This window comes from Grus americana, chromosome 8 (genome assembly GCF_028858705.1).
Source record: "Grus americana isolate bGruAme1 chromosome 8, bGruAme1.mat, whole genome shotgun sequence".
In the NCBI taxonomy this organism is placed as follows: domain Eukaryota; kingdom Metazoa; phylum Chordata; class Aves; order Gruiformes; family Gruidae; genus Grus; species Grus americana.
In genome coordinates, this window is record NC_072859.1 from 12,848,473 (window position 1) to 12,870,016 (window position 21,544).

General features: G+C 36.7%; 1 protein-coding gene across 3 annotated transcripts in view; it reads left to right on the top strand.

Moving 5' to 3' along the window:
- The window catches only part of VAV3 (vav guanine nucleotide exchange factor 3), a 210,471-nt gene extending 189,964 nt beyond the window's left edge, over positions 1-20,507 (top strand). For all 3 annotated transcript variants that reach the window (XM_054833521.1, XM_054833519.1, XM_054833520.1), the window contains 4 exons: positions 569-656; positions 4,780-4,909; positions 15,994-16,145; positions 17,936-20,507. In XM_054833521.1, coding sequence (XP_054689496.1) covers positions 569-656; positions 4,780-4,909; positions 15,994-16,145; positions 17,936-17,977 — 412 coding nt within the window. In that variant the 3' untranslated portion in view covers positions 17,978-20,507. The remainder of the gene's footprint in view (positions 1-568; positions 657-4,779; positions 4,910-15,993; positions 16,146-17,935) is intronic.
- Positions 20,508-21,544: the final 1,037 nt, after the last annotated feature.

A 21,544-nucleotide genomic window follows, 5' to 3' on the forward strand; every position in this document is an offset into this window, starting at 1 on the left:
TAGGAAAACTGAAGTTGCTGACAAAAATACCCAGGATTTGTGGTAGGAGGATAGCAATGGTTTTATAATGCAGGTGTAGCAAACAGGTCTACAAAGATGATGGTCTAATATGTTGAGTAAGAGTAAGCAAGTGTTTGGAGTGTAACGTGGTCTGCTTTTCTGAAGTGAATAAGAATGTTTCATTGACTTCAGTGAGAACTTGTCAAAGCTCTTTGCATCTCAGCCATTTCAGTAAAATGTGGGTTCATAAATTCTGTGGATGTAAATTATTGAGGGCCTTGTTTGCTTTCATGTTGTTTATCACCATAAATATATAAGTAAGAAATATTGGGAATTCCCAATTAGAATGAGCAGTTAGTTGTTACTTTTTTCTGAATACAGACCACCTCTTCAGCTGTACCATAATAAATACACTTAGTTAATTAGATGTCAACTTTGTTTTGGCATAGATGTACATTGTGTCTTAAGAATTTATTTGCGTGGTGTTATTGGGGCATGTCCTCAGGTAATTATTGATTGCATCTGATTAAAACTACTTTTATATTCATAAGTTATTCGTTGCCCACAGGTACAATAATGAAGTGAAACACATCAAGATTTTAACAAGAGATGGCTTTTTTCATATTGCAGAAAACAGAAAATTTAAAAATTTAATGGTAAGCATTGATTAGGTTTTTAACAATGTGCGACTTTCTTTTTAGCTTAGCTCTTAGGGAGAGCTACTTTGGTTTGTGAAATTACAGAATACTGTGAGAGATTTGAATTGTGTCCAGACTTGGTAACAGGACAATTTTTTATATATACAACTTATGCTCTAAGTTGTGGTGCTATGTGCTTAAAACTGCATATTTATATTTAAGATTGCGCTGTTTCCCTTGCAGTGATATGTAAGAGAGGAAGAATTTGAATCCCATGCATCAGCCCACTATGGAGTTAGGCTGAATCTTGAAAGGAGAATGATGTGTTTGGAAATCTTTCTCTATATAGTAATGATCCCTAAAAGTAGCAGGTGAAGCCTTCCCAGCACACGTGTGCTGCTGACCATAATGATGCCTATTGATATGTAAGTTCAGAGGGAGAAGGATAGTAAGGTGGAGCTGTGTCAGTCCAGAAAAACTCAGGAGAGGCTGGTCTTCCTGATGCACCAGGCAAAGTGCAGCTAGAGAATGGGGCTCTCTAAACTGCTAATAGCTCAGAAATCCTTGTTGGAATAATAGTAATCTGGAGTCAATATCGAGTAGTCTAAATTAAAGCAGCTGTGTGGCTACTTCAAACTTTGTGGCAGCAAACCACTGACTAGTGAACTATAGTAATAACACACAAAACATAGGCGCTGTCATTAACTTTCACTCTATAGGCATATAGTTCATTTCCAGAAATAAGAGTTTGGTGTTATAACTGCCCAGATCAGTGAGTTTTCAATGTTACATCTGAGTCATCTTGTACTGGGAAGAAATTCCTTTTTTTGAACTTTAATGTGAAAGAATTTCTTGATAGCTCATTTCGCTCAGACAAGACTTATAAATACAAGGTGTCTAAATAAATTACCTTAGTACATTTGTAACATTTTACTGCTTAAGCATTTTGTGATGCATTGTTAAAGGAAGCTCGTTTGTTATGTTATACTTGGTGCAAGCAATTGGATTAAAACTTGTGTTGCAGCCTTCCTGCATGCATATCCAAGTACTCTAAAACAATAAATAAAAATGAAGGACAGTGCAAAACCAGGGTAGAGAGAGAAGCTTTAAAACCAGGAAGCCATAGAAATTATTTTAATTTAACCACTGATACTCTGTAAAGCAAGAGCATCCTACAGATGTTAAAAAATCAAGCAGAAATCTATGCCTGGCCTGACCCTATTTGAAATGGAAAGAACATACATTTCCTGATGAAGAGTGCACCAAGCTGTTTCTGCAATTTAATGCCTTCATTTGACACTTAAAAAAACAGTCAAGTGTTTAGCGTTAGGACTGAGGACCCTGAGATCTTATCTTTGGTAGCAACAGAAATCATGGCATTCCTCAAATACATGGAGGAGGTGGCTATGTCGTCTGCAAACGCTACAAATGATTCACTGGAAACTGATGAGAACATAGGAGTACTCACAGGATCTTGACAAAGCATGTGAGCTGGAGTCGCATGCTGCCAGTATCTTCTTACGGCAACGGTGCAGTTTAATGCACTGATGCAGGTTTCAAAATAGAGCTGAATGATCAGAGATACAAGTACAGCACACAAACTGGGTAAAAAAGAAACAAAAAGAATATGCCTTGTGTCAAAGAATTGAGAGGACAAAAGAAATTACTAGTGTAAAGGTCTCATCGCTACCAAATTAAATTTAGGAAAAACTCATTTCATAACTCAGTTTTAGGGTATTAAGACATCTACCCTTGAGAGTGAAATAGACAAGTGATAGTGTAAGTACTGTTTGTATATGCTGTGCAACACCTGCTTTGTTCTGAGCAGATGTAACAGGGAAAAAAAGTAACAGTGTCTGGAAGCAGAGAGGAACAAAAGTAGTCCAAATAGAACTGGGAGCAGAAGAGAGACAAAGCCAGCAGCCATGGAAACCTAAAGTAACGATCTCGTGACACAGTGTTCTGTGCTACTTTGGTGGTAACAAAAGTAGAACAGCTCTTGTACCTAGTTTTCATAATACATTTGAAAAACTTTCAGAAGAGTAATGAAAATGTGCTGTGTAAAGCAGGCCAAGGTGCAGTGAAAGGTCAGCTCTGCTGCTGCTGCTGAGAATCATGGCCATGTGACAGACTCCCGAGGAGCCCCATCCGGGCTGGCAGGGGCTACTTACCTTACTTACCTGTTTGTAAGCTTGCTACTGTGATTTGTGCAATGAATGTTTTAGAGGCCAGTTGTTTGTTGACTGTTTTCATGGAAGAATGGTATTAAAACCCAAGCTTTTAAAAGCAACTGAATCTGTGACCCAAAGTAAATTTTTTTTCGCAGTTTGGAACCATTTTACTTATTTTGCCAACAAATAAAATCTGTCCAGTTGAAATTCTTACACTCTTTACTGAACAGAGTAATTCTTACAGACTTATATGGTGCAAAAAGTTAACATAATTTTCATACTAATTGTTTTTCAATTTATCCAGAAATCCTACTTTGAATGCTGCTTACTTACAAACCACCCTCTCTGTTGCCTTGGTAATTTGAATGTCTGGGTACTTGGTCATGATATGTGATGGAAAATTTGGTTGCTGACACGGTAGCTTGCGTGCTGTGCTGATATCAGACAACAAAGCCCAAACAGTTCTTGTCTCCTGGCCTGTCTGCTTGCTTGGAGTGCCTGGCAGGTCTGTGATTATGAACTGTTAAAAGCAGGTGTAGATTTTACTTAGCTTTGGACTCTGCTTTCAAAGCAGTTTCAGAGACATGCAACAGCTCGCAGTGTGGGGAGTGAAGTGCTCCAGAGTTCAGTTCAGAAGATAATCTTCAGACTATTATCAAGAACTTAGGGTTTATGCACTTGGACTAAATAATTTGAGAGTCATTCTGTTTGGCTGGAATTAATATATCACTGAACTGATATAGGCTGTTGAGGCTAATAATTTTGTTAAAGTGTTTTTTTTTTTTTTTTTTAACTAGAAGGAAATGATTGAACACAGTACTATTTCCTTATTTTGACCTAAGCTTGCCTTGGTCAACTTTGATTTTGGAAATGTAAGTAAGTTGAGTTACTGGTAGGAGTGAAGGGTTTACAGTAAATACACTGCTTTGTGCTTGCATTTCTGAAGAGTGAAATCCCATAGTTGAAGTATCATTAATCAAATGAAATAGGTTTGCTTTGAATTGTCTGGTCACTTTTAATCTTATTCTAGGCTCTGTGTGCAAACTGTGCGGTATGGACATTGTTAGGGCTGATTCAAGTGTGAGAGACAATGGCAGGGGCTGCAGTTCGCAAAGGAGTAATGTGAGCTGTCAGTATTTAGAGGGGTGTTGCCTTCTTTAGAATAGAAACTGAAGTGACTTATCTCCTTGGTTACATGAACTATTTGAGCCAGTTTTTTATCTGTGTGTGTGCGTATATAAAAAATTCGTCTCTGTGTGTATATGTGTGCGTGTATGTATGTTTAGATATATACACACACACACACACAGACAAATGTTTTGATTGGGTCCAAGGGAAATGGGAACTGTTGAATTTTTCAGGCAATGTGCACTGACATATTCTGCACCTCCCACCCCACCCCCCAAAAAAAAAATTGCCACAAATTTTAATGGCAAGCCCTGACGTTTTACGTCGTCCGTGTATCTGCTCATCAAGTTGCTGTTGACTTATATACGAGCCTTGTGCTTTATTTTGTATCTGTGTACTTACAAATGCACGTGTGGATAAACATCACATCATTGCAAAAGAAATTTGAGAAAACAAAGACATTATATACATAACAGAGACGTTAGATACTTATCAAGCAGCTGATCTTGCCTTCTGCCTGACTTCAGAAAAGCAAATACATGCCAGCCTGGCTCAAAGGAGCAGTAAGTGTTGACTCTGACAATAAGGTTTTACTTTAAAAAAAACCCAGAAACCGGCAAAACCAAAAATCCCCCAAAACTCAGTTAAGTGGCAGTGTAAAAGCAGTCAGTATTTAGGTACTTGATTTTTTGAAAATAAAGATATACTGTGGGATGTTGTATTATAAAATAATGTTATAATAAGATTATTTGTATGATAAAACTGTCATTGCCTGTACACCAAAATGTTGAAAAGGATGTGATTTCAATTTCCAATGACATAATATTTTTGGTTTTTGAAAGGAACTTGTAGAATACTATAAGCACCACTCTCTCAAAGAAGGCTTCCGAAGTTTGGATACTACTCTTCAATTTCCATACAAAGAATCTGAAAACTCGGTGGGACAAAGGAGTAACAGAGCAGGTGGCAACTGTGAGTATTGTAAATTTTTGTATATTATTTTGTCATATAAATATTAAAAGGACAAGTACTTTGAACATCTTCATTTTCCATTTTTGACATATAACCAATTAATATGGTAATGCTTTTAGCTAGGATTTTTTTGAAGCTAAGCAGATTCAGATCTGCCAGGAGGTTTATAAACATGTCTAGCAAGTTTGTCTTGCTGCCAAACTTAAAATTTCCCTCATATCAAAAATCTATTAGGCATGCTGGTGAGAGATTAAACTGCATCCTGCCTAGTTTTTTCGAACATTTGCATACACGCAGCTACAAGTGTTAATAGTATCTGTGACAATTTCTAATCCTTAAAAAGGGATTTAAATAAATCAGTCTTGCAGTGCAACCATATGAAGTAGCATCTCGGTAATACCACATACATTTCTTAAACAAACCACTAGATTTACTGTATCGTAATTATTTTTATGCCTGCCTTTTAACCTTAAAGGTTTGTTATGGGCCTCTAAGCTTCTGAAAGTTAATGAACTACTGGTCAATGTAAATAGCAGTTAAGTTTTGAAGTTTAGAAATAAACTGAGAAGATTTACAATCATGTGGTATCCTTTACTTAACCTATTACAACTTAAGTGGAAGTTAGCATGGTTTTTAGGACATGTACAAGTTCAATGTTAATGATAAAAACTACCACATGGCTGGACTCTGGAAAGTATATAATGTTTCTGTCAAAGAGCAAATATTAGATTTGCAGTTCTGCAGACAATGGCTGTATCTTTGTACTGTAACAGATAATAAGAGGAAAATAAAAATTAATGGGGATTTTAACAATATGAAAACTGCTGTGAAAGAACATAGAGTCCAGTGTAGTCTTTGTGGTGATGAAGCTGGCTGTGTTACTTTCATTTGCTGTGTTTGTGAGCTTTTGTTTACTTGCTTGCCTCTGTTCCGTAGCATTTCTATAACTTTGGAGACTTTCTTTCTCTGCTAATTAAAGTGAAGATAATTTAGGACAGATGATTGTAAGAAACCAGTGTGTGTCTGTGCATTTCATTTACTCTGTCCTATCTCCCAATTCCTGTTTATTCCTTTCATTTCTGTTTCCTTTCACTGCGTCCCAGGACTTCTGTCCCTTGTCTCCCTGCTATGCTGTGAATTTCTGTCCCCTCCTTTCTTCTCCCTTTAACTTGCGATCTCCCTTTGCTTTTCTCGTCCTCTTGTCGTCTCTTGTGCTTTCCTTATCCCTTGACTCCTCTCAGCATTGAGGCTTTAATTGTTGAGAGGATGTGCCCTGCTTTGCTTTACTTTGTATTTGTTTTGGTTATTACTCACTGAGCAGGGCCAATTTGATTTCTTTCCTTTCTTAGGTCAGCTAGAATGTATCTATACTGTCCACCAACTTACTAGTCTGCAAGAGCATTAGCTCAATCGTTTCAGGCTTTACAGGATACAAGACTTATGGTACATCCTCGTTACCTTCAGTCCACATACAAAATAAAACATCTCCTTTAAGAAGATCTTTTAGGCAGTATATGGAAGAGCAAGAGAAATGAGTGTGGGATGCTCTCATTTTAGTCAAGGGGATGAGAAAGTGCATCTCTGCTACAGTAAATATCAGCCATTTAATGTTACAAACTGTGCTGGTGAGAACTGGCAAGATTCGTATTAGGCTGAACGGATCAAAAAAGCTCTCAATACTCAGATTCCTCTAATAGATTTCCACAATTCTGCTAGCCTACCTAGATTGACTCTGGATGACACTTTCATTTAATGGATTTGGCAATTTTCTTTTAAAGTGTTAGCATGTCCCCATGAGTGTGGGGTGGGTTGTTGGGTTTTTTTTTTTAAAGCAAAATTTCCATGAATAACAACCCATCTGTGAGTCATGCTGCTCAGTTTTAAAGCTATCCTGTTAGGTTTTACCAAGTTGATGTTAGAATAACTATATAGCTAGGCTGTGTGAACCCTGCTGGCTGAATTTGGGAAGAAGTTGGTAAACTTTAGGCTGCAGTTTTGTTTAGTAGAGGAAACAAAGAAGTCATGGGGCAGCAGTTGGACCTTGAGTTCACTTCACAACCCTCAGCGAGAGCTGCCACACAGCTGGTTTTTTGACCTCTTCGCACTTAATCTGAGTGCAAGAAAAACGGTTGTTGAAAGCAAGCCAGTTAAGTAAGCCGAAGAGAGGGAGGGGCACTTTCCTTTTTTTTTTTTTTTTTTTTTTTTCAGTTGTGCAACTACTCAGTGTCACATTTGCTGTATTTTAACAAGCACGGGGCTGAAGCTAGTGAACGCAATGGACTTCGGCAGTTTGTAGCTGATTTTAAGGAGCCTTTGGGTTTCAACTCAATATTTTGCACTATACTATACGTGTGACTATCTGGTTTTTTTTTTTTAATGAGGCCATCATTTGAAAAGGCATCACCTTCTTATTCAAAACAGCTGGTCTTTAACAGATATAATTGACAGAATAAGTGGGAAAAATATTTCTAAAAAACATGAGTTGAACCACTGTAGACTTTAACAGAGTTGTATCATTTTCTGCTGCCAAAGTCTTTGAGCTGCTGTGAAATTGAATGACAATACCAAATTAACTTTACTTTCTAGAACAATGTGAGAAAGGATTATATTAATTTTCTGTAGTTGTCCTATTTTCATTCACTCATTGAAAGAAAGAAAATCAAGTGGCATTTCAGTTTACTTGTAATTTCTGATGTGAATCATAATAAATCATAACTCTTATGATTTATAACTTTTAACTTTTTAACTTTTCAGGGAATTTGATTCTCTCTTCAGCATCTACTAGGTTTTCAGAACAAAATTTTTTGCTTTATGGAGATAGTTAATTTGGCATGCCACTTTAATTAGAACTTTGCTTTTTAGTCTCCTGGTCTTGCAAAAGTCACCTACTCTGTTCTGATATTTAGTGCACACTTTTAATGTGGTTGTAAAAGCTGTCAGACATTTACTTTTCTCAATATTGAAATTTAAGTTAATTAGGAAGATTTTTGCGGAAATGGTACATTCTTTCTTTCTTAATCTTTCAATCCTAGGCTTTTCTAGACATAGTATGATCAGATTTTGTTTTGCTACACAGAAAAATACTAATTCTTCCATTAGATTAGAGGGGTGATCGACCATTTAATGAAATAAAGGCAAAAATGGAAGAAGAGTTGACATTCTTCTACAGAATAGTTTTTGGCACTTTATTCCAATCTGCCGATGCAGAGCACAATTATATAGAGAAATCATGAGTCTTCATGAAATTTTGATTTTAATGTAACCAACCTAAATCATGAAGCCAAATAGTATGAGTGACTGTTTTTCATCACCTATAGACTAGGAGTAGGTACACTAACTAGTTATATCGCCTCATTCTACTACTTAAAGCATTAACCGTGTAAAAGTATCTGTTAATAAAGTAAAATAAGTATCACTCCAACCCTTAAGGAAACAAAAGAACCCAGCCTTCTCCTTAAAAGCCAACACCAAAACCCTTATCAGTGATGTTTAAAAATAGAGTAGTTATCTGTAGACATCTAATATGATTTCCTTGCCCACATAGGTTTAGTTGTACAGAATTTCACACAAACCCAAACATCCAGGGACAGAAAAATTCTTGAAAAATTAAGATAATGTACGGACAGGAAAGGACCAGCCACCCCCTATATAGCACCTAACGTGTCTTTTATTCCTGCACATTCTCGTTCTACTTTTGTAGAAATAAAGGCAGTTATTTGTCTCTAAGAATGGGTATGCTACTTTAGTCAAGTTGCCCTTTCGGTTTGTGTAACATATTTTCACACCGAGCTATCACCCGGTGGTACTAGCTCCAGTATAAAGGAGTTCCTCAGGTAACCTCATGCAGTCTCAGATAATTCATTTGGTATTAGAGGCGGAGAAAGGATCCTCACTGTGAAGGATGAGAAGGGAGTTTCTAGTGTGCAAGAGGGCCTGGGGTATGTTTCTTTTGTATTGCGTTGAGATAGTAACCTAAACTGCTGTTGGTTTATGTTGTGGGGTTAATAACCTATAATTTATGAACATTAAAATACAGTATTGGTTCTGTTTATTTTATTTATGCTGGTAGTTTCATTATCACAAACTTATGTATTCTTATCCAGGTAAGATGCACAAAACTGTATCATTACCTCCACCATGGATTCTTTGCTAATTCCTTGCGTAAAATATTTCTAGTTCTCATTCCTGCAAATAACCATTTTTGAAGCAAAATGATTTTGTTTTATGTGTAGTTACAAGAATAAATTTGGGGAAGCAGCTGTATGTGATGAATATAACTCTACTATGTTTTTAAGGAACACCCTTGGTCAGTAATTATAGATGTTATTAGGCACAATTTACAGGCTACATTATCATTTATCCAGGTGAGGATGGACTTCCCTTTCCAAATCACAGCTGGGAGCAAAGATCCCAGCCTTATTAAATTTTGTACACTATATATCTTCATTGCCTCTTCAGAAGAGAGACAAAATGTGAGAACATGTCAACAAACTGTAGTTCCATTTGAAGTGATTTTAGTTCTTTTCATCTAAGTTTGTATTTAAAAGTATGTTGACCCTAGGTTTGTTGGCAATAGAGCAATTGCACCTCTAACCTTTGACCTGAGGAAGCTGCTACTGGGACTAGGATGATGTGCTGGTTCTGCTTAGGCCAAACATAGGCTTTTTTACTTGTTCAAGGGTTTTCTCTGCAGTCAGGGAAAACTGCAAAGGTGAGCAATACTCTTTGGGCCTTATAGGATGTAGTTTAGCTGTGGAATTCCTATTGATGTTAATGATTATCAGGGCAAAATGCATACTTTTTCTCATGCGTATGACGAGACCCCAGCTCAACTGGTACTTAGACTATATTCCTAATTAAGGGTGTGTGACTAGTCTTCCTGGGCTCAAGAGGAATGCTTACGTATGCATGAGTTCCTGCTTTTTGTACTGTTAAGAAGTGGGGCACACAAAATTAAAGAAGAAAAAAAATTCTGTTAAATCCGAAAATATTTGCAAGAGTCCGCAGTTTTAATTTGCTTCTCTAAACCCTGAATGGGTGTCATCTTTCTACTTTACTCTTTGAAAAATGCAATTGTTAAAAATTAAATCATAGATCCAAATTTTCTAGTTATTATAGTCAATTTCCTTCCAGACATCCTTAGTAGGGAACCTTAGTTTCCTTATTATCAATGAATTATATGGTTAAATAACTATTATTTAAATCTCATGCCAATATTTCAATGTTCTTTTGCTTTTCTCTTTTTCTCTTTCTTTCTCTAAGCCCCTTCTTTGTTCTGTGGGTTTTCTTTTGTAACTCCTCCAGACTACAGCTTTGTTCCCCCTTCCTCCACTCCTTTCTGGTCAGGTACTGCTTTACTGCTTTTATATTTCTTCTAAATTTGCTTCTGTTGTTTCTGTATGCAGCAAGCAAGGGAAGGGACGAATCTAATACTTCATTTCTTCTCTAACTCCAAAACCTGAGTTATTACATTATTCTTGGAGTGCAACAAAAGTCAAACAAACTTTTGAAAAAGCATCTGTTACAATAAGCAGTTTGAGTAGGTGTTGTAAAGCTCTATAGTTGTGGCAGATTGAATCAATGATCAACTAACCATTAATTTGCTATGCAGTTCACATCTATGAGCTATATCTATTTTAATATATTTGTTCAAATACACATATCTGAAAATTTCACTGCTTGTAGATAAAGAATATGTTCGTCCCATCCCTGCAGCAAGCCATACTGCAGCAGCATCTTAGAATACAGTACGTTTTTTGTAGAAAATGCTTTCTTTAAATTCTGCATTAACATTGTTAATTAATTTTACTCATCTGTTTTCTAAATATTGTTTTTGTTATTCTCATTTAACCATCTCTGGCTTGAATAAATGTAAACATTTAAACTAAGAAACTGCATAAAAATGTTTAAAGTAGTAGCAGTGGTAGTCTCAATTAGTGCATCAGTATGGCTGTAACTTGCTCTGGTCTCTAAGACCTAGTCTTCAGAGGTGAACTGCACTGCTGGACAATTCAAGAAGAATTTTGCTAGTAGGAAGGTAAATGCCTTTGAGAAGCATATGGAAGGAGCTACTACTGTTGAGAACGCAGTGTTTGCTCACATTACATGGGCACACACCTATGTACGGAGGTGGAGGACTTGGCCAAGGCTGTGCAAATCAGGATTGAGGCTGGCTTGCACTAGGGAAAGGGAGGTGTCTAGCATGCAGGGATACAGAGGTAGTCATAATCAAGATCTGAGTCGACAGTATGTTTTACACCTGCCCCACAGAGGTCATCCAAATTGCTTAGTGCTCTGAGATGGATTCTTAAGGCTTTCCATAGTTTCTAGAGGAGGAAAGGATGTAGGTGGTAGCTTGGTAGTAGAATGGCTAGTGTGCTTACTTGTGGTGAGTGTGTGTCTGATGATCCCTCCCTCAGTTGGTGCCAGGGATTTCAATCTCAGTGTCCTATTCTGCTCTTGAATGTTTTGCCCCTCTGTTCACTGTTTTGGAGTCTGTTTCTTCCATTTTTATCTCCTTACATACAGATTTTTTTTTTTTGGACAGATACTTTTACTTCCTTTCAGAAGTCACAACATCAACTGAGAATCCAAGTTTTAAGGCACTCTTCCAGTTGATGTTTACTCATATGAAGGGACACATCTGTAGAAAAGATGTGTAGAAAGCCATTACCCTGTGGTCAGGACATTCATCTGAACTGTCTGAAGCACTCACCTCATGTGAATTGGAGAATACAAAGGAGTTAAGTTTTTGCCCTTTATTGTAGGTAAATACTGCGAGCTTATATCCTTTTGGGTGAGGACAGAAGATGACCTCTTTCATTCAACTGCACAGTACTTGATCATAAAGTCCATTCTTAGTGAAACTAGACTCAGGGTTACTTTAAGCCTATCACACATTCCCATATATTCCCATATATGGTTTCAACAAATTATAATTATATTCCTTTTTTCCTATGAAAAACTGCTGTGTCAGAAAATTTTAAGTAACTGTAACAATAAGTAAGGATTCAATGTTTTGCATATCACAGTATGCTGTCTAAAGTATTTCTTTATACAAGTACAAAATATTAAAGGAAAATATTCATTAGTGATTTTTAATTTAAGCTTATTTACCTGTTTGAATGGGATTTCATGTTCAGATAGACAGGCTACATTACTTCATATGTTTTTGGGAAAACCGTTTTTTTTTAAATAGCCAAAGAATTTGCTTACAGTAAATGAACATATACTTGTTCATAATATTACAAGTGGTTTTTTCAAAGGGATCTTCAGACCTGGCTTAGTTCTGCTGATACGGAAGTTGGTAACACAGGAAAAGGGTTAAGCCAAGTACTGAGCACTGCTGGAGGTGCTGCCTATGCTTGTATAATAGAACTGAGGTTTGGTTAAACAGTGCATGTAAATGTATGTTGCTTCAAGGAGCATGGAAACTAATACATGGGAGCAACCCTTAGGGGATATGGCTGCAGAATTGTGAGGAACGCCATACCACGAGGAGAGAGAAACTCACAGCTTTCATAATGATACATTGACCCTTGTGGAATTTAAGCGCAGGCAGAAACGTGAGCTAGACCAGCCTGCTGTGTGAGCACATGGAGCCTCTTTTATTTACACTTCAGTTCCTTCATCAGCGGCCCATTCATTTGCAGCACATGTATCTCACTGCCAGTGAGAAACTTTTCCAACATACTCTAGTGTAAATCAAAGTAGACTATGTTTCCCTGTCTTTCCTTCTCCTCCTGTTTGCAGAAGGAATGGCTAAGTTAAGCAAAAATGTATTTTACTCATTATCGTGGTTTAACCCAGCAGGCAGCTAAGACAATCACACAGCCGTTTGCTCCCCCCTTCAGTGGGATGGGAGGGAGAATTGACAAAAAGTAAAACTTGTGGGTTGAGATAAAGACAGTTTAATAGAACAGAAAAGGAAGAGAATAATAATGATAATGATAAAAGAATGTACAAAACAAGTGATGCACAATTGCTCACCACCTGGAGCTGATATTCAGCTAGTTCTTCAGCTGTGCTGTCTCCCAGTCAGCCTCCAGTTGTATACTGAGCATGACGTCATACGGTATGGAATAGCCCTTTGGCCAGTTTGGCTCAGCTGTCCTGGCTGTGTCCCCTCCCAGCTTTTTGTGCATCCTCACCTCCTCATTGGCAGGCCAGTACAAGAAGCCACAAAGTCCTTGACTGCTTGGCAACAACTAAAATATTAGTGTGTTATCAACGTGATTCTCATCCTAATTCCAAAACACAGCACTAACCAGCTACTAGGATGAAAATTAACTCTATCCCAGCCAAAACTAGGACACTCATTCACACATGTATCTTTTATTCACCTCCCTCAGATTTCTCACTCTATTATTAATCCTCTTTTTCTCCTTCACCCAGTGTTTCTTCTCTCTCCCATCTGTACAGATGCCCTTTCCGCATGCTGACTGTTTTCCCTCAAGTTTCATTTATCCTCGGACAGCCCTGATTGGAAATTCAGGGCTGATAGTCACAAAAACAACCTGAGTAGAGACTATGTAACCAGAGAGAGATATGATTAATATTTTTTTCTAAAATTAGCACCATCATTTTCCTGTATTCTATCACTCATCTAGCTTCCTTTTATATATGTCCCATCATGAGCATCATTTTTATTTGAAAACACGGATGTTGGATTCTAAATTAATCTAAATTCTGCTACTTTCTGCCTCTAGACTTTTGGAATTACATAGTTTTGGTTTCTCTTGCTTCTTTCTCCTTTTCCTCTCTGACTTTACAACTTGAAAAAGAGTTGGAAGTCCTCCTTTCCCCCAGATCTTGCCCCTCTTTCTATCCTAATTTTCCTCGGTATTTTCTCTCTTTATTATTCTTCCATGTATGTCTTCCCTCCTTAATTCTTTTCTTCCATGTTTTCCTGAATTTGTTCATCTTTGTTTTGTGTAGCCTTCTTCCTTGCCCCTTTATGTCCTTTCGAGAATCTGAAACGATACCCTGCTCCCCAGAATCACTCCTTCCATCCTGCGGTGCTTCCCCAAATCTCCCAGTGGTATTGCTGCACACACCTATAAATGGTTACTGATCTTATAATCAGTAACGGCTCTTTTGGTGTTTATTTTTTTCTTTCTCTAAAATTTGCTGCCCATGATGTGCTCTTTCCCTGTAAAATTGATTGTTGAAATCCTGATAAGGTATAGGACATAACATTCATATCAAGGTCTAAACAAGTCTACATCTGACTTGCTTAGAGGGGAAAAAGTGTGTTTGAACTTTAATGTACTTAATGTATCACCTAGATTTTTACAACATCATATTGGAAATACAAGGAATAAATTGCGATGGTGATTCTTTTTTAGATGGCATTGTGTAAATCCTGTATCAAGTATCTGATAAACATACTCTACAGAAGCAGCCTGAAATGGTGGACTAAACTTCAAGGCATGACATAAAAAAGAAGGCATAATCTCTTGCCAGAATATTTTTTAGGCAATCCGGTTTTGTGATATATCTAGTAATAACCTAAACATAGTATTTGTTGTTATTTTAAAATAAATTGTTTGTATTGTCTCTGTAAGCTAAAAAGAGTTGAATTTATAATGATTTTCATATATTTAATACTATTACACAAAAGCCTCTGTTTCTATGAAATGTCCCCAGTGGGGGTCAGAGGAAATCTTCAATAAAAGCAGAGCTGAAACTGTCAAGATTTGCTAGCTTATTTGCCATGTTTTGTGTTCCTGATTTAAATTAACGGCAACTAGCTATGAACTTTTAGTATTACACTGTATTACACTAGACTCTTTATAGTATTTCCTAAAGATAATTGGGAATTTCTAAGAAATTGGAAATGGTTCTGAGAAAAAAAAAAAAAAAGATTATTCGTACATTGCATCATCATCCATGATGATCATATGATGAATTGTTCTGAAATCTTTTCAGTAGGAAGCTTATGTGTGCTTGTAAATTCCTATCTACAGTGACTTACGTAAGAAAAAAACTGCAAAAGAAAATGGCATTAGTGGAAAAAAATAAGAATGCTTTGGCCAGATAATCCAACAACAAAATGTAGTAGAGTAGTAGATTTTTTAAAAAAACTGCTCAAATCAAAGGCCTTTATCTTTCAGGTGCCATGCCCACTTTTCTCTCGTTGGAAGAGTCAAGAGTTTCTTTTGCAAGTTGGGATATTCTGTATAAGGGTTAAAAGCATAATCACTTATAAAATTATTTGGGAGAGGAGGTTGGTTTTTGAAATGAGGCTTTTTTCAAATTTGCTTTTTAAAAATACTTCGCAACTTTTTATTGCTTAAAATGTCTGAGATTTACATTGACAAAATGCTTACATACTGACGTAGCTTAAAATTTTTAAGTATTAATTTCACTGAAACTTAGGAAAAAAAATTTGTAAAGATTTTTTTCTTCATAAAAAGTTTTGTAGAACAAATTAACTGGTGATTTACAAAATAAACTTCTGAAAAGAGTAGATTTACATCAGCCAATGTTCCTGCAGATTGTAACAAATGATCCATACACATTTCCTGTGGAAACTCTTTACTTTTTTGCTCATGCTGATGTTAGCTTCCAATTTTAAGTGCATTAATATTTAACTCTGGAGTTGTTTTGGAAAGAACAGCACCTTATTCTGTTTGTTTTGTTTCAGTAGAGATTTAAAGTTAAATCAACTGTAAATGCTAATAATTCTTCTGGAAAGAAACTAGTGACCTGTGAAATACGTTGATGCATGTAACTGGCAGCGAGTTTTATTATGAAGCACAAAAATACAATAATTGCAAATGTATTTAGCAATTTCAGGGTGGAGGATATTTTATTTACGGTTCATCTAGTTCGACTTTTTTTTCTAAAAATAAAAATTACTATTAAAAAAAATCAGATAAAAGCCCTTCAATTTTTACACCATTCACCTATGTTTAAACCTTGATCTGTATAGTACAAATACTTTCACATTGGCATAAAATTAATGCCAGTGTATGTTGTTGTGAAACCATTGTTTTATATTTTACAGTACTGCTATTTACATTACTTTAGTAGCCTTCAATTAACAAACCCTAATAATATCAACGTCTGTTTCATTTCAGTGCTAAGCCCGAAGGTGATAGGCATTGCCATAGCCAGGTATGACTTCTGTGCAAGAGACATGAGAGAACTGTCCTTATTGAAAGGCGACGTTGTAAAAATTTATACAAAGATGAGTGCGAATGGCTGGTGGAGAGGTGAAGTAAATGGAAAGGTAAGGTTGGGGTTTTTTCTTTATCTCATTTCTGACTTCACTGACAGTGATTTTGTAAAAAATTAAGGTGTGTTCCTACATCATAAACTTTCTTTGTATATTTAAATTCACAAGATACATGTTCTCGTGTCTGTTTCACAGGAGCCAGGCAGAACTCTTGCCAGGCAGCTTTCCCAGCATCTAAATTAATTGGCATTTAACGTGACCTACCAGGCTGAATATTTGGGCAAGATTATATGGTTGGAAAATAACCAGGATTAATAGTACAGCTACAGCTGAACTTTCTTGAACTGTGCAGCACACATGTATTTGGAGTCAAAAGCTCAGGATCCTGGTGCCATGGAAGTCTGTTTAGCAGTTTAACACAGAATGATTTCCATAGCTTTCTGCCGCACTCCAGTGCAATGGAATCAGTCACCTTTTTTATAGGAGGCTGCTGCTTTAATCTCTAAAAATGTGGCTCTTATGAAGTGGCATATTTAGGAGAGATTTTTACAAAGTCATTTTACACTGCACTCTAAGACTTGCATGGAAGTAAATTTTCAGTTTTGACCTATAAAGGCTATATTATTTCAATCTTAATATACTGCTCTTTAAGGCAGATTAGTCAGAAGTATTTGAGGCTGCTGTTTCCATGTCTAAAGGGCTGAGATGCAGGGTCAAGGAATACGACGTAGAAGAAAGGAGATTGGCTGGAAGCTGGAAATGCAAGTTGCAAGTCTGGTTGAAGTAGATGTCCAGATTTACTGCTTTTATGCGATTTGGAGAATTTTTTTTTACGTACGTGAGCCTAGTTATGATCTTAAAGTGAAATGGTCATTTGGACAAGAAGAAATAGGGAAGTGGAAGAAATAGAGGTTATTCTATATACATTTTACATGCGAAGAAAACTGAGCATCTCATTCTAATGCAGCTACCCACATCCTAAAGGACGCCCTGTTATATGCTAGCGTTCTTTCTGATAGCTTTCACAGCCTGGACTTGAGATCACAAGCTCACCTCTGGAGACATTTTGGCAGGGTAGTATAAAAGTTTATGCAATTACTCCTTCCAATCATGATCTAGGTTTGTTTTTGAGGTGTTTCATGAGTGTTAAATTGACTTAGGTATAAAGAAGCCTGAGTAAAAAACCTAAAGCGAATAGGTGAGACAATAAGAAACATATGGCATTGCTTCCCTGTGTGTCTTATATAATCCTTATTTGACACATCATTAATTTCGGAATGGAGATAGCAGTATAATTTATGAAGTGTAAAACACTGGACTCTGCTTTCCACTTCTGTCTTATTTAAAACTCCTGTTGGTGGCAATGGAATTTAACTCCATGTAACACAATCAAATCAGTCACTGTTTCCTTTGTAAGAGGATTCCCTGGTCCGGACTGAAGCCTGTTAAATATTTAACTCCTCATTCACAAAACAGTATCATCCTCCCTGTAGTAAAACTACTTCTACTCTTTGCATTTCTAGACTCTGCTCTGAATGCTTAGACTTCCAATTTGGGCAAAGGGTGTTGTGGTTTTTTGTTTTGAGGGTTTTTTTTGTGTTTTTGTTTGTGTTTTGGCGGTTTTTTTGAGGGTGGGGTGTGGATTTAGTCTCGAAGTCATCATATCTGCAAGTTATTCTTTTATTTAGGGTACTTATCCTAACTGTGGCAGGTCAGTCAAGTTTATCTTTGTAATCTTATACTTACATTTACTGAACAGACCCATCCTTGTTTTGCCTAGTTCAGCCATTTAAAAAAACCTGTGCATCTCATGTATGATTTTGTTCTATTTTTCCCCTTTTTAGGTGGGCTGGTTTCCATCAACTTATGTTGAAGAGGACGAATGAATTCAAAACTTTTCGCTGCTGACCAGCAGTTTCAGGGATTGTAAAATTTAGTATCTTCAAAGTGTTATTGGTCTTGTTAAGTATTTAAACAGCAGCACTTTCGTCTGTCTGAACCTTCCAGTCTTAATGTTGGGATTTACACAGAAGTTTGTGCTGACAGATTATTACCTTGCCCAGAGCTGTGCAAGAAAAAACCTGCTGGTTTGCCATCACTGGGGATCAGTACAAAATCCAACCTTCACCTTCCCAGAAGATCTCTGGAAAACAAATTTCTTTATGCTCCTTTTCATTTCACCCTGTACTACACCATGAATAATACTAGCTATGGCTGAATATTTAATAAGTCTCTTTTCTTCTAGCTAACATCTGTGATGGTACAAGGAGATGAAGGTTTATTATTCCTTATCACTGCATGCAGAAAACAAGAATTCAGTCATTTCAGTGGGCATAAAGTATAGTCAGTAGACTTGTCTTGAAATATCAAACTACTTTAGTTATCACCTTACAAACAGTTTTACACTCACAAAAAAATTCTGAAGGAAATGTTAATGTAGTAAACATGAGTAGCATTCATGCATATATAATTAGTTAACTGACTACTTTGAGGTCCTGCCTAAATCTTCTAACAATTTGTTCAAAGACAACATTTTAAAAAGGTGTAGTAATGTGGTATTGCTTGAATAAGCGTCCACAAAGTGGAATTGTGAGTTCCTTTCTTTGTCATCCCAAGTCTTTTTGTGTGGGTGTTTTTCATTTAAGCAGCTGACCATAAAAGTGCAACTGAGGTTAGTCATGACAAGATGTTTTAAATTTTTCAGCATTAACATTAAATAAATATTGTAGACCTATTCTATAGGAGAATATACTACTGCAAGATGATGTCACTTCTCAAAACCAAAACTGTTTATCTTAACCATTTGATTGATTCAGATGAACTTTGATGCTTCCAAGTCTAAGCTGTCTTTTCCTACTTAGGCAGGTGTTTCTATCACCTTTTGTGCTCTTATGAGGTAACACAAAGGGAACTTGCAGATTTCTTTGTGCCCTTTCCTCTCTTGCTCCCTGGATGTTAACAGCAATGGAGTGGTCTTGCTGCAGTTTTATGAACATCCCCAAGGAAAAATGTGTGTAGGTTAGCTAGCTTGAAACATCAGGCCTTGTAAAGTCATGTCCACCCCTTGGTGAAGCAGTGTTTTAATATATTTGTGGAGGGTCAGAAGTGCTGTAGTTACAAGCTAAAATAAATGTGGGTGATGTCTTCAGATATGCAGTTTTAAATATTTAGATAATGTCTAACCTGGCTTGAAAACTTCTAAGAAAATAAAGCTCCTAAATGCATTTTCTTTCTAGGGCAATGCTGACCAATCAAGAAAGTTAATTAATTCTGTCCCACATCCTCTCTGTTGCCTTTCCCCGTTCCCTGTTCACATAGGCATCTTGAAATTAGCGTGCATAGACACTGCACGATTTAACACTGCAGTTTTTTCCTGCTCTGTAAGCAACATAATATCCACTGTTCGTCCACAGAGCAGAATCTGCCAGTATGTATTTCAGTTTCTTTTTGGCTGTCCCTGGTGTTCTTTGCTTCTTTCTGGCCTCCTTCTGGCCATTAGGAAGAACCAAGCGCAGCACAGAGGATTCACAGTAATCCCCTTTGTCTCTGCAACAGTTTTACCCATCTGCTGCACCTAGCATACACTGCTGTGTGACCAGGTGAAAGAGAGGGTCTTCTAATTAGAAATCCTCCACTTGTGAGATTCAGCCTTGCAAATGAAACACTGCTGATGCTCTAACTTTTCAAGGATTTACCTCAAAATTATGTAAACTGTGATGCTGTTGAGTACATTATTTGGTGGAACAATTGAGAGCATTTGTAAATATGTAGATGATGCATAAACTGTATTTTGTAAATGATGTGTACAGCAGTGTAGACTAGGGTATACTGTCTTTGATCATGTTTTGCCATGCAGTTTTATTGTCTATTGTGAGCCTGATCCTATAGTCCTTAAGTAGACAAAGATGATTCTTTCACAGTTTTGCCTGCTCAAGGGGTAGAGGAATAGGCTGTAGGCCTGTGAAGTGTTTAGTGCTTTGCTGTTATATAGTTCTGAGAGGAGGCAGTTTAATTCAGTATGAGTTGAGAAATACATCAGTCATGTTCAACAGCTTGGTTTTAGAATCATTTTGAGTAGTCTCTCCATCCTAAAGTTACTGTAAAGCTTTTAAGCAGTTCCTGAGTCCAGTAATCAGCCTTTGAGAAGAATGAAAGCCATAGCTAAACTTACTTTTGTGGCATAAATCTACATGTCATTGTCTGTGTTTAATGCCCTGTATTGATTGAGTTAATGCTGCATCTTAAACTATATTTTGAGTACCAAAGACTTCTTAAATATTCTGGAGTGTCTCTTTCATGTGCTGCTTTTGCCTGTATAGAGGTTTTGTTGTCATGCAATAATGGAGTTACAGTACTTTAATTTGTAATATTTTGTAAATATGTTAAATATAATAAACTGGTTAATTTTTTGTTTAATGGTATGTGTCAAAAAGTGTAGTTGGCTCGTATGAAGGTTATGCTTCATTTGTCTAACCACTTTCTCATTGTGAGTAGAAGTTGATAATGTTGGTTTGGTTTCCCAGATTTGTATAATCCTTGTTCAGCTGTAAAATTGAGCTGTCAGTGTAAATCGGATAGTGTAGCTTTCCTTGAGAGCTTTTTATTGTTGGGGTACTTTGCCTTCTGCTGCATCCAGGAAGGTGGTGGTGGGTTTGGTTTTGGTTTTTAGCTGTAGAGAACATTGTGTAATCATTACTGTAATCAGTAATCAATGTGCAAATGATTTTTGTCTGTCAAATATGATACTTGTAGTTTTTTGACTGAAAAAAAAGTTATTCTTAAAAAGTTACCTGTTATGTCATGTTTCATGGCAACGCCCTTTCTCTTCCACCTTCTGCTTTCTTCCTCTGTCATATGTGAATTAACATACAAATTCAGGCTGAATTGAGCTTAAATCTGAAAATATAGTCTGTGGCTAATTTCATGGCCTACTTGGTAACCTTTTCATGGTATAACGCATTCATGCATTTTTTACAGTATAATATTCATTATTAATAATGTTTATAAAAATATTTCTGGACAGGTGCATTAATTCAGCAAGGTCAGTGATGATCCAATTGCAATGTTGCTTCATTGTGTCCCTTCTGTTTTTCAGTGGCAGAGATTTTCTTGTGGAACTGCCCTTCTAACAGATAATTATTAAACTTAATGAGGCATTTACACATCTCTACAGATGTAAGGCATAATTTTCCTGTCACCGATGAACATATCACATAACGGAGTCACACCTAATGCGAGATGCAAAAACGTTTCTCAATTAAATTCTCTTGTTAACGATATCACACTCAGTCACAGATGTTCTCCTTCCCCTTATATGCGAAAAGAGATGCATGTCCTCTGATGGGTGAGAAATTGAGAAAGCACTATATAATTAGGGCATAAGAACCACTTGTGACTGTGTTCTGAATATTTTTTTCAGTTGTAAGGCTTGGAAGCTTATTTGAAAATCTCAG